General features: G+C 42.1%; 1 protein-coding gene across 5 annotated transcripts in view; it reads right to left on the bottom strand.

Annotated features, from left to right (window-relative positions):
• TENM1 (teneurin transmembrane protein 1) overlaps positions 1–16,672 on the bottom strand; it is a 647,679-nt gene that overhangs the window by 9,669 nt on the left and 621,338 nt on the right. For all 5 annotated transcript variants that reach the window (XM_087727833.1, XM_087727832.1, XM_087727835.1 and 2 more), the window contains exons 26-28: positions 12,400–12,635; positions 5,530–5,826; positions 2,669–3,056 (exon numbers count right to left, since the gene is read on the bottom strand). In XM_087727833.1, the coding sequence (XP_087583959.1) occupies positions 2,669–3,056; positions 5,530–5,826; positions 12,400–12,635 (921 nt within the window). The remainder of the gene's footprint in view (positions 1–2,668; positions 3,057–5,529; positions 5,827–12,399; positions 12,636–16,672) is intronic.

The raw sequence follows: 16,672 nt of genomic DNA, 5'->3' as shown, positions 1-16,672 counted from the left end.
CTGGGGGAGACACATCAATTTAGTCAACCAAGAAGTTAGCAACCAGGGCAATCCATTAGGAGAAAAAAGATCTCAAGAATTATCATTAAAATGCATCTTTATTATGCCTAATTAAAAACCCACATAATTGTGAGGAAGCTTCCAAATTCTTCAGACCATTTAAAGCAATAGCAGTTAGACTTATATACCGCTTCATAGGGCTTTCAGCCCTCTCTAAGCGGTTTACAGAGTCAGCATATCGCCCCCAACAACAATCCGGGTCCTCATTTTACCCACCTCGGAAGGATGGAAGGCTGAGTCAACCCTGAGCCGGTGAGATTTGAACCGCTGAACTGCTGAACTAGCAGTCAGCTGAAGTGGCCTGCAGTACTGCACTCTACCCACTGCACCACCTCGGCTCTTAATGGTTGCTCATTTTGTGGGAAGTGGGCACCTTTGGTTTGGATACTATAGGTTTTGGAATAATTACTTAGAATTTAGTTATTAACTATAGTTAAAGTTAATCTATATTAGATATGTTCTTGGAAGCATTTCCTAGTGATATTATATGAAATGATTGTGCTATGAGCAGAGGAGAAAAGGGGATAGAAAAGGGATCAAGTGAAAAACAATAAGATATTATAGAAGAAAGAAGGACTGAAAAAGAAAAATATCCAGATGATTGCACTGGGATTTACAGTGGTACACTAAAAGTAGGCAAGGAGAATTGGTCCCCAAAAAGAGAAAATTAAACAGCAAAGGTGGAAATAGTGGGGAAAGACTGGGAAAAAACTTGGGAAAGTTACTAGAACAATAAAACTAAAAGGAAGAAAAAAGATTGGGAAGAAAAAACATAGAAATTACAAAAACAAAAAAGGAAAGAAAAAGCTAGGTGAAAGAAGAGAATATAAAAGAAGTGAAGTTTCTGAGAGACCAAGAGAAAATGGTTAGGAAAGGAGGAAAGAAGGAAAAGGATTTACCAGTAGAATAAAATGAAATATGTTAATATTGTTAATGGCATATAGTTAATATGACCTGAGGGAAATAGATTAATACTATTAATTGTGGATAATTAACTAAGAGAAATGTATATCATACAAAATTAAATCTGAGGATATATGTTACCTATAGTAAAATAGAATAAAAGATGGAAATGAAATGTTAAATTTGATTAACTTAGAGGGGCAAATAATGATGTGTATTTATTAAGAAGAAATTAAATCTAAGATGGAAAATATGGAAAGAAAATAATATGGTTGAAATTGGAAATGGAAATATGATGTAAAATGAATTATGCATATGAGAAGATGTTAGAGGGCAAAAACCTGGGCAACACTCTGTTTACAAAAGAAGTCAAATATGCAACAAAAATAAATAAAAAATGTTTTTTTAAAAGAAATGATTGTGCCATGCAAGAGGCAGTACTAGCATATTCTATCTAACAGATTATCATAAATCTTCATCTTCTTTTTCCTTTTTAAAGATATTTTAGCTTTAAAATTATACAGTTTAAATCTAATCTTAACCAAACAAACCTATACCAAATTTGATAGATTGCCATTATTGCATAACTTATAGGTTTGTGGGATAGCAGGACAAGGCATTGCCACACAGATATCCTAAACCACTTTCTAGCCATATAGAATTCCAGTCGCAATTTTTAATTCTGGAGTTTTAATTCTGAAATACTTGCAGAGTGCTGTAATAAAAATTAAAAACACAGATCTTTTTTTTAAACTACTTACATACATCTAATATTTCTTCAATAGAATTTTCCAGTCCTATCCCATTACAAAATCAAATTCTTTAGGTGGTTGTCCAAAGATCTAGCAAACCAGAAGACATCAGGGACTATATGCACCAGAGGCTATTGTTATGTTATTTGTTTACTTAGTCACTCTAACAAATGAAAAGGTTTAATGAATAAACGACATCCTTCTGGAATACAGAACAGATTTATCCAGAAGAGGTTTTTTCAAGTGATGCTTTCAAAATAGCGCTTTTGTATAAAAGAAAAGTTGAACCTCAGGGTAGCAGATCTTCATGAGAATGATGAATAGTTGCCAATAACAGGTGACACCTAGTGTTCTGACCTGGGCTTCCCAAGAGCATGAAGCAAACTCCTTGTCCTGACAAAAACCCCTTTTATCAATTGACTGTGAATTCTGCTCATTCACATCCAGCAAAGTCTTTCAAGGAAGGATTTACAGTCACAGACCTTATCTGGCTTGGAGAGCTGCCAGGCTGATATATGCAAAACGTGGCAAGGTATCTCAGAGAGTCACGAACCAATTAAGCAAACTAATTGTCTCCTGCAAACTCCATTCTCCTTTTGCTCCTCTTTTATTTTCTCTGGGAGGGGCTATTCATTGTCCACCTGAGGCCTTACTCCCATGTAGACCCCCGTTCTTTAGCTGTTTCCCTTCGTCTGGCAACTCTGCATATGCGCACACTGGGAACAGGCTCCAGCTGTTTGTCTGCGTCACTGATATCTGACTCTGAAGGCAGTTGATAACTGTCAGACAGCCCTGGTCCCCCCTCTGCCTCCAGCACAGAGCCCTCATCAGAGCCTTCCCCAGACTCCAGGACTGGCCCATGTCCCTCCCCAACCTCCTCACTGTCTGAATCTGTTGCCAGCTCTGCTGGCTACTGGCGGGCCACAACACCTAGGAACCTAATCTCAACCCACCTGTTTGCCTGTATCTGATGGTGCAAATAAACCCATCATGCATCAAGTGTATGGTTTTAATAACGCCGGATGATTCTTCATAAGTAAAGGAGACCTGTGTGGTATCGTAAAGGATCTCGGAGAGCTTGCCGTGTGGTGTATATTGGTAAAGAACTCGGCGGCCTGTTCCCGGGTAGAAAGATTGCAAGAGCCGTCCATCTTTGGAAAAATCCTGGACGAAGGAGGCACTGCTGTCTGGCGGAGAGTAAAGGTTTCGATAGTAGCCAACAGAGAGCATGGTTTGAAAACTGTGGCGGACCATACTTGGCATGGTGACAGACAGCAGGTAATCCGACTGGTCATGTTCGAAGATATAGCGGCGCTGGCTATGCAGAAGGAGCATCACAGACTGAAAGAAAGAAAAACAACATAATGTTAGGAAATGAGCTTTTCAGGGAGCCTAGTGGGGTAAATCAATCAGGATGCCCTATGCCAGTGGTAACAAAGCTACGACATGCGTGCCAGAGATGGTACTCAGAGCCCTCTCTGTGGGCACATGTGCCATCACCCCAGCTCAACTCCATCACGTTTTTCCCACTGGGGGGGAGATGGTGGGGGGGAAGGAGGGAGAGAGAGGGAGGGAGGGTGGGAGGGAAAGAGAGGGGGGAGAGAGGGAGAGGAAAAGAGAAAGAGAGAAAGGGAGGGAAAGAGAGGGGGAGAAAGGAAGAGGGAAAGAGTGAGAGAGAAAGAGAGGGAAAGAGAGAGGGGGAGAAAGAGGGGGAGAGGGAAAGAGTGAGAGAGAAAGAGAGAAAGGGAGGGAAAGAGAGGGAGAGGGAAAGAGAGAGAAAGAGAGAAAGGGAGGGAAAGAGAGAGGGGGAGAAAGAGGAGGAGAGGGAAAGAGTGAGAGAGAAAGAGAGAAAGGGAGGGAATGAGAGAGGGGGAGAAAGAAGAGGAGAGGGAAAGAGTGAGAGAGAAAGAGAGGGAAAGAGAGAGGGGGAGAAAGAGGGGGAGAGGGAAAGAGTGAGAGAGAAAGAGAGAAAGGGAGGGAAAGAGAGGGAGAGGGAAAGAGAGAGAAAGAGAGAAAGGGAGGGAAAGAGAGAGGGGGAGAAAGAGGAGGAGAGGGAAAGAGTGAGAGAGAAAGAGAGAAAGGGAGGGAAAGAGAGGGAGAGGGAAAGAGAGAGAAAGAGAAAAAGGGAGGGAAAGAGAGAGGGGGAGAAAGAGGAGGAGAGGGAAAGAGTGAGAGAGAAAGAGAGAAAGGGAGGGAATGAGAGAGGGGGAGAAAGAAGAGGAGAGGGAAAGAGTGAGAGAGAAAGAGAGGGAAAGAGAGAGGGGGAGAAAGAGGGGGAGAGGGAAAGAGTGAGAGAGAAAGAGAGAAAGGGAGGGAATGAGAGAGGGGGAGAAAGAGGAGGAGAGGGAAAGAGAGAGAGAAAGAGAGAAAGGGAGGGAAAGAGAGGGGGGAGAGAGGGAGAGGGAAAGAGAGAGAAAGAGAGAAAGGGAGGGAATGAGAGAGGGGGAGAAAGAAGAGGAGAGGGAAAGAGAGAGAGAGAAAGAGAGAAAGGGAGGGAAAGAGAGAGGGGGAGAAAGAGGGGAAGAGGGAAAGAGAGAAAGAGAGAAAGGGAGGGAAAGAAATAAAGAGAAAGAAAGGGAAGGAAAAAGAGAGGGGGGTAGAAAGAGGGGGAGAGGGAAGGAGAGAGAGAGAAAGAGAGAAAGGGTGGGAAAGAGAGGGAGGGAAAGAGAGAAATGATATTACAAAGGTTTTTCTTTTTTATTGTTGCTAAAAGTAATATTTTCAAAAACGGAAAAAAATGAAGAGACATAAAAGTGCATTTATCACATTTTTCTTAGAACAATTAGCTGAACTCTGCCTTGTTTACCATTGTTTTAGGTAGTAAAACCTCATTATTCAGGTTAAATTGCTGTCTTGGCACTTTGCAATAAATAAGTGGGTTTTGAATTGCAGTTGGGGCACCCGGTCTCTAAAAGGCTCGCCCTCACTGCCCTACACTGCAAACACCATTTCAGCCAGGGGATCTGCTTCAAGAGGGCACACAAAGGCATTTTTTAGATAGGGTAGAGACGATAAGTAACTAGAGTGAAGTAAGACATTTCATCGAATATACCCAGTGATCTCAGGGTGATCACATTCCCAGGAGAATGTGGGGGGACATCATGTAGGAGAGTACAGGATATCAATGGCTTATTTATAGCTTGGATACAATTGAGAGTATCTTTTTTTCTAAAAATTGCTTCAATTGTAAATAACGTGTCCATATATCCCAGTCCGGTTCTTCCAAATGTGGTAGAACTGGAGCTTTAAACATTCCTGTCCCAAAGATGCTTTTTCAAAAGGCAACTAAACTTTGTTTTTCCTTGAAGACGTTTTGCTTCTCATCCAAGAAGCTTCTTCAGACAGAACTGAAGAAGCTTCTTGGGTAAGACACAAAATGTCTTCAAAGACCAAGTCCAGCTGCCTTTGAAAAAGCACCTTTGGGACAACTATGACCTGCAGGACTGAGAATCTCCATAAACATTTAAACATACTTTGTTTTGTAGACTGATGGAAATTCTAACTGGCAAAAGGTCTCCATGGTCTGAAAGAACCACCTTTCTCCATCACCTGGTACCTCATCATTTTGAACCAAGATGTCAACACTTAAACCTTCTACTTTCATTTTTACATGCTTTCGAACTGCTAGGTTGGCAGAAGCTGGGACAAGTAACGGGAACTCACTCTGTTAGGGATTTGAACTGCTGACCTTTCCGATTAACAAGCTCAGCGTCTTAGCCACTGAGTCGCCCCGTCCTTCTTCATTTGACTTAACCAACACACAAAAATGATCTCGTCCCATTCTCACTCCTCCCCAGTTACAACGATTAATAACCTTTTCTAGATAGGTGTAGCTCCATATTTTTCCATCCGCCCATGTTCTGGAGATAATCTTCCCATTTGGATCATACTCCATCTTTTCAGTCCAGGTTCCTCTCTGGATGTATGTTACTAATCCAGAATGGGAGTAAGTGATGTTCACTTCGTTGTATTTATTGATGGGTGACCAAAGAATTGGTCGGCCTGCCTGGTCGTAGAGGATCCGAAGGGTGAACTTGCGATGGTCATCGTAGATCTTCCCTGTTCTTGTTAAATGGTCAAAATCAATGGACAACAAGTTCCTGTTGTGAGCCTAAAGAAGATAAGAAGAAAGCCCTGGCACATAAGTTCCGGGACTCAAACCCTTCTACCACACATGCAGTTCTCTGCTGCTGCAAGGACCACAAGGAAAAAATTGGCTACAAAATTATAGATGTCAACTTGCACGAATTTTTTTGTAGATACCTCTTGCAATTTTTAGAGAAATTATATTTACACGCTTACTTATCTGCCCTCCAATCATGTAAAAAAGGGCACAATCCCAAATGTTCGAGACCATGTATTTTATTACCAAAGATGTTATTATCCACTATTATTAGTAGTACTGTATTTTAATGCTATTGTAAACAGTGATGATTCTCATCTGTTGCTGGTATATAACCGTAATAAAGTTTTATTCTGTTCTGTTCTGTTATTCTACTCTACTCTACTCTATCCCTACCCTACCCTATGTCACATAAGCAGTTCTGCTATTAAACAGAGGTGAGCAAAACACTTGTAGTTTACAACAGATCGTATTGCTTTACTGCAAGTATCCCAGCATTGTTCTGACAATAAGGACAATATTTCAAGTTTGGGGCATTTCTGATAGCATCAGAACAGATCTGCAATTCTTGCAGTCCATTTTGAACTTGGAGCAGCCATTCCAATCTCATAATAGGACTCGTTGACCTAGAAACATTGCAAATTGGAAACTCTGTAATGAAAAGTACAGCATGCATTATGGTTGACTGGATTTATAGATTATAGACATGTGATTTGTTTGCTTTTCTCTGAACCTAGTCTCTGGGATACATCGACAATGACTGATGGTTGTGCCAAGAAACTTTGGACTTGCTCACAGTTGCTACAGATGCTTCACATCCTGGTCGTAAACTGCATCAACTTTTCCCTTCGGGATGCCTTTGTAAGGCATTGCATGCCAAAATAACCAGACACAGGGACAGTTTTTGCCATCATGCCATCATTCTGCTGAATACCTAATTCTCAATACAGTAGAACCTCTGGCCATGACTATAATTTGTTCCATAACTTTAGTCACAACCTGATTTGATTGTGATCCGAACCCAATTTTGGAAATTTGGTGCTAACAAAAAAAATGGCGCAGAAGGGGGAAAAATTGTGATTTTTTTGGTCAGAAGCCGATTTGGTCATGGTCAGAAATGTTCGTGACCAGAGGTTCTACTATACTGTCTTATGTCTATTTACCCACATTGTATCACTGTAGTATTATTATGCTTCTTACCTTCTTTACTACTCCTTCTTATTGCTGTTATTATGATTATAATTATGTATGTTGCTTTGCATGTAGACTGAGAGCTTCTGCACTGGAAACAAATTTCTCCTGTGTCTAATAATGCTTAGCCAAATAAAAGTATTTCATTCCATTCCTTTCCAAACTGGTCAAATTAAACTTCATTCCCAACAGTGGTGAAATTCAATTTTTTTTACTACCAGTTCTCTGGGTGTGGGGTTGGTGAGTGTGGCGTGGCTTGGTGGGTGTGGTTCAGTGGGCGTGGCAGGGGAAGGATACTGCAAAATCCCCATTCCCTCCACACTCCTGGGGGAAGGATATTGCAAAATCTCCATTCCCACCCCACTCGGGGGCCAGCCAGCGGTGGTATTTGCCGGTTCTCTGAACTACTCAAAATTTCTGCTACCATTTCTCCAGATCCTGTCAGAACCTGCTGAATTTCACCCCTGGTTCCAAATGATGGATGAACCCAAGTCTTCTCTCAGACTCAATCAGACGTTCTCAGTTACAGAAATGAATGGAATGGCATAATACAGATCAAGCTTGATTCCTAGTGACTTCATGGAGATGTCCTTATCATTTTGTTGACAATTATATGGAAGCGATTTGCTATTATCTTCTTCCAGGATGGGTTGTCTTTTTTTTTTTTTTTTGCTTTTGCTTCTCAATCTATCTGAAAACTGCAAGGTTTTTTCCCGATGCCTCCCAACCAACTACTAATCAGGTCTGACCCCCCCTTAGCATTCTCAAGCCAAGGTTGCCATCTGTTGGGTGTATACTCCTAGTGTTGGGTAGGAAATATAGATTCATATATACCATATATACTCAAGTATAAGCCAAGTTTTTCAGCCTACTTTTTGGGCTGAAAAAAGCCACCTCGGCTTATACTCGAGTCAGTGAAAAATTTGCCCGAAATGGAGGAGAAAAAGGGGCGGGGCCATGCTGCTGGGTGACGCTCGTGAATGGCCCGGCGCCCCTGTGAGTTTCCCCTCCCTCTGTGTCAGTTTGCCGCGCAGCGCGCACCGCACCATCCCCCCTCCTCACATTCTAATGTAATGCAGGGCTGTCTTATGATTCCCCTTCCTCCCCCTCCTGCCACTCTGCAACGATGTCCCACCTCCTCCTTGTTATGGCAAGCAGCCACATAGCGATGTCCCGATGATGATGAGGAATCCAGTTTTGAAGGATTTTAACTCTTGTGTTTTAGCTTGGTTGCTGAATGAGCTAAGGTTTTTGTACTTTTAAAGTTATTGGTATCTATTTTTATTTTTGAAATTTACCAGTAGCTGCTGCATTTCCCACCCTAGGCTTATACTCGAGTCAATAACTTTTCCAGTTTTTTGTGGTAAAATTAGGTGCCTCGGCTTATATTCGGGTCGGCCTATACTCGAGTATATACGTAATAACAAATGGTGGATGTTGCTTTAAATGGGTGAATGTACTTATCAGCTGTAATTAACTTTGCAATAAGAGGGAGTCAGGAAAGCTCACTCTCCTTCTCTGCTTCTCCTATGCTTGATGACTACTTGCTCGCTTGATGACTGGAACATGAACTGCGACTGTAAGCAAATGTTTGTACTTTGAATTGTGTTTGGACACACATCTACTATCACTGCTTGTGAAGCTATTGTTAGTAGTAAAGCTACTTGTTTTTACTAGCAGTATCTCAGACTCTATTCGTGTGTTTTTCTTCTACCAGCAACGTTCCTTCTCTCTAGCTGTACATTCCGCTGCACTATTTTCTGTCTCCCAACGGAGATACCCCTAAAACAGTCCATCTGCTGTGGGAGCCTTAAAGAAAGCCCTGGAATATTCTGTTCTCCCATTTTCCATCAAATTTGAGAGATCTATAATGATTAACTTGTTGGTAGGCCATTTTTTAAAAGATCATTAGTTTGAATGCACCCTGTTAATCAAGACCTCCCCAGGGAGTAGTTCCGTCAAATTGAAAACAGATTTCCTAAAGCGTTTCTTCACCCTGTAAGTTTATTGATGTCTTCACTTTTAAACCCAAGTCTGTTAATTAAAGAGAGTAAGGGGGAAAGAAGTATTGACTCACCTGCCACAGGGATCTGCTAATACTCTTGTTGAATGAAAGCCATAAAGGCCAACCTGATACAATGACAGCAGCTCATCCTGTGTAAATGCAAGACTGGAGAGACCAAAGTGGCTTTGGAAACGAACTCCTAAGACTGTTCTGACCTAGGCTTCACCAAATCACGAAACAGACTCCTCGTCCTGATCAAAAAAAACCTTTTTATTGGGCTAATGTGAATTCCTAGCATTCACAGCCAGCAAAGTCCCGTCAAACAGTCTTTGAAGGGTGAATTGCAACACAGACCTTATCAGTCCTTGGAGAGCTGCCAGGCCGATATCTTCCAGGCTCAATGCTGTACAAGGAAATACTTCACAAGGACTCTCTGTGAGGCACAAACTCAGCTAAGCAAATATTCACGTTCTTGAAATGAACTAATTGTCTCCTGCAAACTCCACTCCCCTTTTACTCCTATTTATTCCCTATGGGAGGGGTCATTCAGCATCCCCTCGTGCTTTTTCTCCTGAGTTGACCTCTGTTCCTTAACTATTCCCTTCTCCTGGCAGCTCTGGGCATGTGCATATCGGTAACTGTAAACACTCTGCTAGATCAGTTGCCCAAATTCTACCCCACAAGGGATTACGGGGTCATTAAATGAAGATGATGATTGTCATGCTTTCAAACTGTAGGTCGGCAGGAGCTAAGGCGAGGACAGTAGCTCACCCTGTTGGGTGGTGCTCGGGTCTCGAACCTAGGCTGCTGGTTTTTTAGCTGACAAGTCTATAATCACTGAGCCACCATACCACCATCAATAGAGGAGGTGAGCATCATAAAAATAAATGAATAAACAAATAATAAAACCAAATAAAAATAAATTGGAGAAAAGTACACTTTTGGAGATCTGCAGGGAAAAAGGCTGCTTTTGCCATGTATTTCTCACTCTGTGCCTTCAACAAATCTAATGGAAAAGGGAAGGGCAACCTTTCTATAATGCAAAAAATCCAAACAACCAGTGGACAGCATGAGAATGTCAGAGTTTTATCTACATAAAGGTGAAGGTAAAGGTTCCCCTCACACATATGTACTAGTCGTTCCCAACTCTAGGGGATGGTGCTCATCTCTGTTTCAAAGCCGAAGAGCCAGTGCTGTCCGAAGATGCCTCCGTGGTCATGTGGCTGGCATGACTCAACGCCGAAGGCGCACGGAACGCTGTTACCTTCCCACAAAAGTTGGTCCCTATTTTTCTACTTTTTTACGTGCCTTCAAACTGCTAGGTTGGTAGAAGCTGTGACAAGTAACGGGACCTCACTCCGTTACGCGGCGCTAGGGATTCAAACTGCCGAACTGCCAACCTTTCTGATCAACAAGATCAGCATCTTAGCCACTGAGCCACCATGTCCTTAATCTACATATCTCCTGCTAAATCTAATCTTTGACCTTTTGTGGCACAGACGGGGTGGTCAAATCCACACAAGTAAGTTAAAACATAGGAAGATCCACCTTTTCCTTCATTACGGAGGGTTGGGCCTTCTCAGGAAGCTTGGTGGTGAAAACTGAACTTCAGGCAGTCTTCTAGCTGTGCTTATCATAAATAGCTTGGTTCGCCTTGCTCTTCTGTTTACTTGTTTTCAGGTAAAACATGGAGATTGGAAACACCATTGGAAAGACGGAGACTAAAAGGCTTGTAATTAAAGCCCTGAGCAATGTGAAACACAGCAGCGCACCTCTCAGCGCATCCAATCTAGCCTATCTGGCTGCCTTAAAATAGCTCATCATGAAAAGAATCTGTAACACCCCACAGTAGGTCACCACTGACAAAAACCATCACAAATCGCAGTAAAGTGACCGCCGATCTCTACAAACAGTCATAAAGGCAGTGTGTGTGTGTGTGTGTGTGTGTGTGTGTTTGTACGGCCGTTGTAACTACAAGGAATGATAAGTAATGAGAGCCATGGTGGTGCAGTGATTAGAATGCAGGATTGCAGGCTAATTCTGCCCACTGTCAGGAGTTCGATCTTGACCGACTGAAAGTTGACTCAGCCTTCCATCCTTCCGAGGTCGGTAAAATGAGGACCCAGATTGTTTGAGGGGTAACATGCTGACTCTGTAAACCCCTTAGAGAGGGCTGTAAAGCACTCTGAAGTGGTATATAAGTCTAAGTGCTATTGCTAATATATTGGAGGAGGGTCAGTTGTAATTTGAATAGAGACCAGTTATTAAGCAAGGACTACCTATATGACAGTTTGTCATTGTGCTATGATCTCTTTTAAACTGAAAAATATCTTACGTTCTAAATTAAAGCACAGGTTTTAATTTAATTTTCTTGAATGTCACACCTCCTGTTATGCTATTTCTTTTCCTCACTATTATTTTTCTTTTGATGTTACATCATGCTGTTCCAATCTGTGGTCACAGCAATAACTTTATTTCTTATTAGGTTAGGCATTTTTGAAAAGCTTTTAGCTGGATACTCCCTCCTCCATTTTGTAAAAAGTGAAGTATTCACCAAGGCAGCAATTTTGTACAGATGCTTATAATTCATGGTCAAAATTTCTAATGTGTACACTGCCCCCCCCCCAAAAAAAATTAGTTTTATAAGAATGTCACCTGTTGCTGAAATATGTGTGTGTCCAGGGGTGGGACTGAAAAATTCCAGTAACGGGTTCTCTGCTTGGTTGCTGGGTGGGCGCAGTCTACTCGGCTTCCTACACTATGGTTGGGGGGGTGTTTTCACCCTCCTACAGGCTCTGGAGGCCCCCCAGAGGCTGGAAACAGGCCCCTTTCAGGGCTTCCAGAATTTTTCACAATCCCAGAGCCACTGTGTGGGCCTTGCACTTACCCGGCATGATGAACAGGCCTTGTGGAGACTCCTGGGAGGGGCACGGTGGGGTGGGTGGGGCCAGCCAATCCCTGCAACTACTAGTTCGGCAAATTGGATGTAATTAATATTAACATCCTGTTTGCCCGAACCAGTCCAAACCGGCTGAATCCCACCTCTGTATATGTCCCTTCAAGCCAGTTTTTGACTTCTGGAAACTGCTTGTACTAGTCCCTGCAGGTTTCTCGACAATGTTTTTAAAAAAGTGATTTGCCATTGTATCATTCTGGGGCTGAGAAAGAATGACTGGCCCCAAATAACCCAGCTAGCTTTGTGCCTCTGGCGGGACTGTATTTAGCCTGATACCTTAACCAATACCATCAAACTGGCTCTCACTTTGAAAGAGACATAAAGAGGAAATTGACAATGCAAACAGAACCACACTGGCAGATTTGCAGTGTGAGCCAGAAGTGTAGGTCTCTTCAGTGGGAAAACTTACCCGCAACCTCCTTTCAAAAGTGGAAATATTGCCTTTAGTTTGTTCCTTCCTTTGCCTCCACTCGATAAGGTTGGAGTTGTGCTCCCCAGGTAAGGAGATATTACATTTTCCTAAGGTGGGGTTGACTACACCAGCCAGGATGTGTGTCTCAGCATTCAGCGTCAGCTCCATTCCGCTGGCAAAGGTGACTCGGAGGGATCCGTCTGGACTGACCCGGTAAATATTCTGAATATTGTCTGTCATCACACAAAACAGAGGAGAAAGAGCTCAGCTATTTATCTAGTCTTGGAATGGCATTTCCAGTGGTTCCACAACTGGAAAAACATAGGGGTTTGCAATGACACTCCATTAAAACCCAATATAACTTATTAGCATTATTCTCTATGCTCGGTTTCAATGAGGGCTGCATTGTGTTTGACCTCAGGGGCCAGAATGGGTGTGGTCAGGATGGGCCTGGCCAGCTCAAAGTTACTCCTGTCGGGGGCACCTGTGGTGGCCCAAGTGCTCTGCCAGCGTGCGGCCTCCCAAGCTCTGTTTTCACTGGCAGAGGGTTGCAGGAGGCCCTGGCAGCCAAATACGGAACTCGTGAGCCCATTTTCTCTGGCAGAAACACTGTGGGCTGGTCCTTCGCTGTTTCCAGGGCAGCCGCATGTAGCCAGATCTAAGTACCCCGCAGGCCGGCCCCTGGGCCTTGAGTTTGACACCCCTGCTTTATACCAAAGAAAATAATTTCCCAGAGTAATACTGAAAGAAGCTATGGTACTAATAGCATTGAATAGGGAAGAACTCCCAGAGCTATTGAAAATATAGTTTGATTACCGAATATAGTTTGATTACTTGATTACAGAGTGATGAGTGCAGGATTGCAATCTGTTTTATTAAGGTGTGACACTGACACATATATAAAAGGGGCTTAGACTGCCATATTGCAGATTTTGATCCCATACACAAATGGTTTCCACTCTGCATAGCCACACAAAGCTTAGTATATAAGCTCAAAAGAACCACAATGGAACCATAATATAGCAATGCTCTTTATTGCAATGAGCACTGAGTCTCTTAAAAACAAACAAAAAATAGTTTTTTTTTGCAAACATCTGCATTTTTTTTTGCAAACAAGGAATACCCATTAAATAATTTTGCTTAGAGTGGGAAGTTGAAAAAGAAACTTATGGTCTTAAAGAAGAAATGAATGGGCCTCCCCAGTTGAAAAAAATAATAATCTGTACTCTAGAATTACTGCTAAAGTGCAAACATGTATTTTCTTTAGTCCAGGATGGGGAGCTGTAACCCTGGAGCAATTGCACCCTGAAGCGCAAATAGAAAAGAATTCTGCATCCTTGCTTCAAATATTGCTTTTTTAAAAAAAAATTCACAATCTGGCTCATTAAAAGCAGCACCCGAAGGCTTGAAAGCTTCCACAGGATTTAAAACTCTGACTCTTGTATGGAAAAAATCCATTTTAGAACTTTTTTTGGGGGAAAAAAGCACAGTTATCAATGTTTGGTAAACATGTTTTTTAAAAATATATATATATACTGAGTTGCTTGGTTATAATTAGGCATTGGCTAAGATTTTATTCAACAGACTTTTTACCCTGTGACAATTGAGTTTATTAGCATATGGGCACTGAATTTGTTCTTAATTTTATTAACTAAAATTGACTAGCATGACAGAGATGAGCTGAAGGGTGAAATAATTACTGCAAAACATTTCCCCCCTCCAAAAATAATAAATAAAAGAGCTTCCAACTTTTGTTTTGCCTTTCTTTTTATTGTCTTTCTCTCTATATTCTAAGCCCCAGGGAAATATCTGTATTTGAAATGCAATGGGTTGTAATAAAATAATACTTTCTGTAGCGTCTGGAAATGTTTCTCTCCCTCTTTGAGGGTAAAACACCTCCTCCTTCCTCCAAATCTGTGGCTTTTATGTGCAGCTGAAATAAAAGTTATCTTACTGTTTTCTTTAAAAAAATAAATGTAACTATTATAACGCTATAATATCTGAAGAGTATCTTGCAGTGACATCGCAAAGAAACATGGATCACAGTAAGTACAATACTTACTTTGCAAGTTTCCACAAATTATTAAGATTCATCATTAAAACACACAGACACATTGTTGGTGTCTGTAATGCTCAGAAACCTTTGGTAGGGAATTATTCTGGTTTTGATCCTTGCGGTATCCTATTCAGGTCTACAAAACTTGAGATTATCTGTCCATTTGGAATGAGGCATCATCAATACACAGATGATACCCAATCAAATTTATTTTGTTTATTTATTTGAGTTTTATTCCACCTTTATTACTTTATAAGAATTCAAGGTGCTGAACCTACTAATACTCTTTCCTCTTCTTACTTTCCACACAACAAGATAGATATTCTACTTCGCATGTGACCCAGGATGACAAACAAGCTTCCAAAGGCTGGGGAGGGTGAAAAACAGGCCCAATAGGTCAACACGAAGTTTGGAAACCAATTTCCGGTTTGTCAGGTGCCCTGTTTTTCACCCTCCCCAGGCTTCAGGAAAGCCTCCAGAGCCTGGGGAGGGCAAAAAATGGCCCAATGGCCCAACTGGATGTTTGAGAGCCTGGGGAGGGTTAAAATGGCCTTCCCAAGCCCTCCGGAAGGCTAAAAATCAGCTGGCCAGTGTGCACCCTGGAGCTGAGGGCTGCCGTGCCGGCAAACATGGTCCATGTGCCACTTATGGCATGGGTGACATAGGTTTGCCATCACAGCCCTAATCCCCTGTGGAGTGGAGTTTGAGCAACTGAATGGAGCTGAATGTTTACTGGCCAGATGCCCTTCCTGTAGCCAATGCGGAGTTTCATTCAGCAGATATGTTTCTCACTGTCTCCAGAGAGAAATATCTGCCTCCACCTAGGGTTGAACTCATAGCTTCCTGATTGTGAGTCGAGAGCTTCACCTCTAGGCCACTGCACCACTAAAAAAAAAATGATTAAAAATACAAGCAGCCTGCTTTTTGGCCATCTTTGGCCATTTTCCAGCCATTTTCCGGCACTCTGGTGCCCGCCAAAACCAGCGTGCCGGAAACCAGAGGGGCAGCTGGCGACAGTGCACGTGCCCATAGAGTGGGCTCAGTGTGCCACCTCTGACACGCATGCCATAGATTCGCCATCACCGATTTAAGAGCTGCTTTTCTACAATATTTTCTCTTTGCCCGACTCAAGACTTACCATATTTTTCGGAGCATAAGACGCACCCTTTTCCCTCAAAAAAGAGGGTGAAAATCCGGGAACATCTTATACACTGAATATAGCATTTTTGGCCACCCGAAATCCTGCCCCCCTTTGCAGAAATGGCCATGCACATCCTTTAGGAGGCTTCCAGAGTGCTTCTGGAGGCTAGGGCGGGCACAAATGAGCAAACAATGGGCCGTTTTTTGCTCGTTTCTGTCCCCCCCAGCCCCCAGGAATGTTCTATAAGCCTCCTAAAGGCTATGCATGCCCTTTTTTGACAAAAAATGGGCCTGTTTTTGTGAAAAGCAGGCCATTTTTGGGAGGTCTGCGGAGCTAAAAAACTTTTTAAAAACAGTTGCCTCTTCAAAATCTGGGTGCGCTAATACTCTGAAAAATACGGTATATAGTACCAGCTAGTTAAGAATCAGAAAATATGGAACCCCAATGGTGGGCATTCTCTGAAGCAGTGCTTACTTCTTTAGAATAATTGCTCCCTAAGGCTAGGATGTTGAAACACGGCTGATCCAAGAAAGCCTTTGGGGGTTAATTATAACCAATATTGCTATATTCAAGACATTTAACTTACTACTTTTAGCCTTCATTTAAAATGAGATTTAATTACACGACTGTTCTAATTAATTATTATAGTGACTCGGGTTTTACATGTAAATTATGTAGCCACCTAGAGTCCTATGGAGGTCGACAAATGCCATAAATAAATAATAAATAAGCAAATGAATAAAACAAGCAAGCTTGGAAATTCCCCAGTTTATCATTAAAGGACAGTTCACCAAAGTTTATGGGATTCTCACTTTTATTGGATCTTGGCAGCTGTGTGGGGTCGGACATCAGTAAAACTATAGGATTGTGATTTATCACTTATAGCTTTTATGTACACTGGGAGCTTATGCACCAAAGACAAATTCCTTGGGTGTCCAATCATATTCGGCCAATAAAGAAATCTATATTTCATAAGAGAAAATGCAAAGGAATCCGCAAACGCCAAAGTAGCCACAATTGGTGTGGTGGTTCAAACCAAGCATGGTTTAAACATGGTTTATTGAATTACCCTG

The sequence above is a fragment of the Thamnophis sirtalis genome, unplaced genomic scaffold, assembly GCF_051295495.1.
Source record: "Thamnophis sirtalis isolate CommonGarterSnake01/CBP01778 unplaced genomic scaffold, rThaSir2_p1.2 scaffold_13, whole genome shotgun sequence".
NCBI classification, from domain to species: Eukaryota; Metazoa; Chordata; class Lepidosauria; order Squamata; family Natricidae; genus Thamnophis; species Thamnophis sirtalis.
Note: the sequence above shows the minus strand (reverse complement) of the source record. Positions and strands in the feature narration are given on the sequence as shown.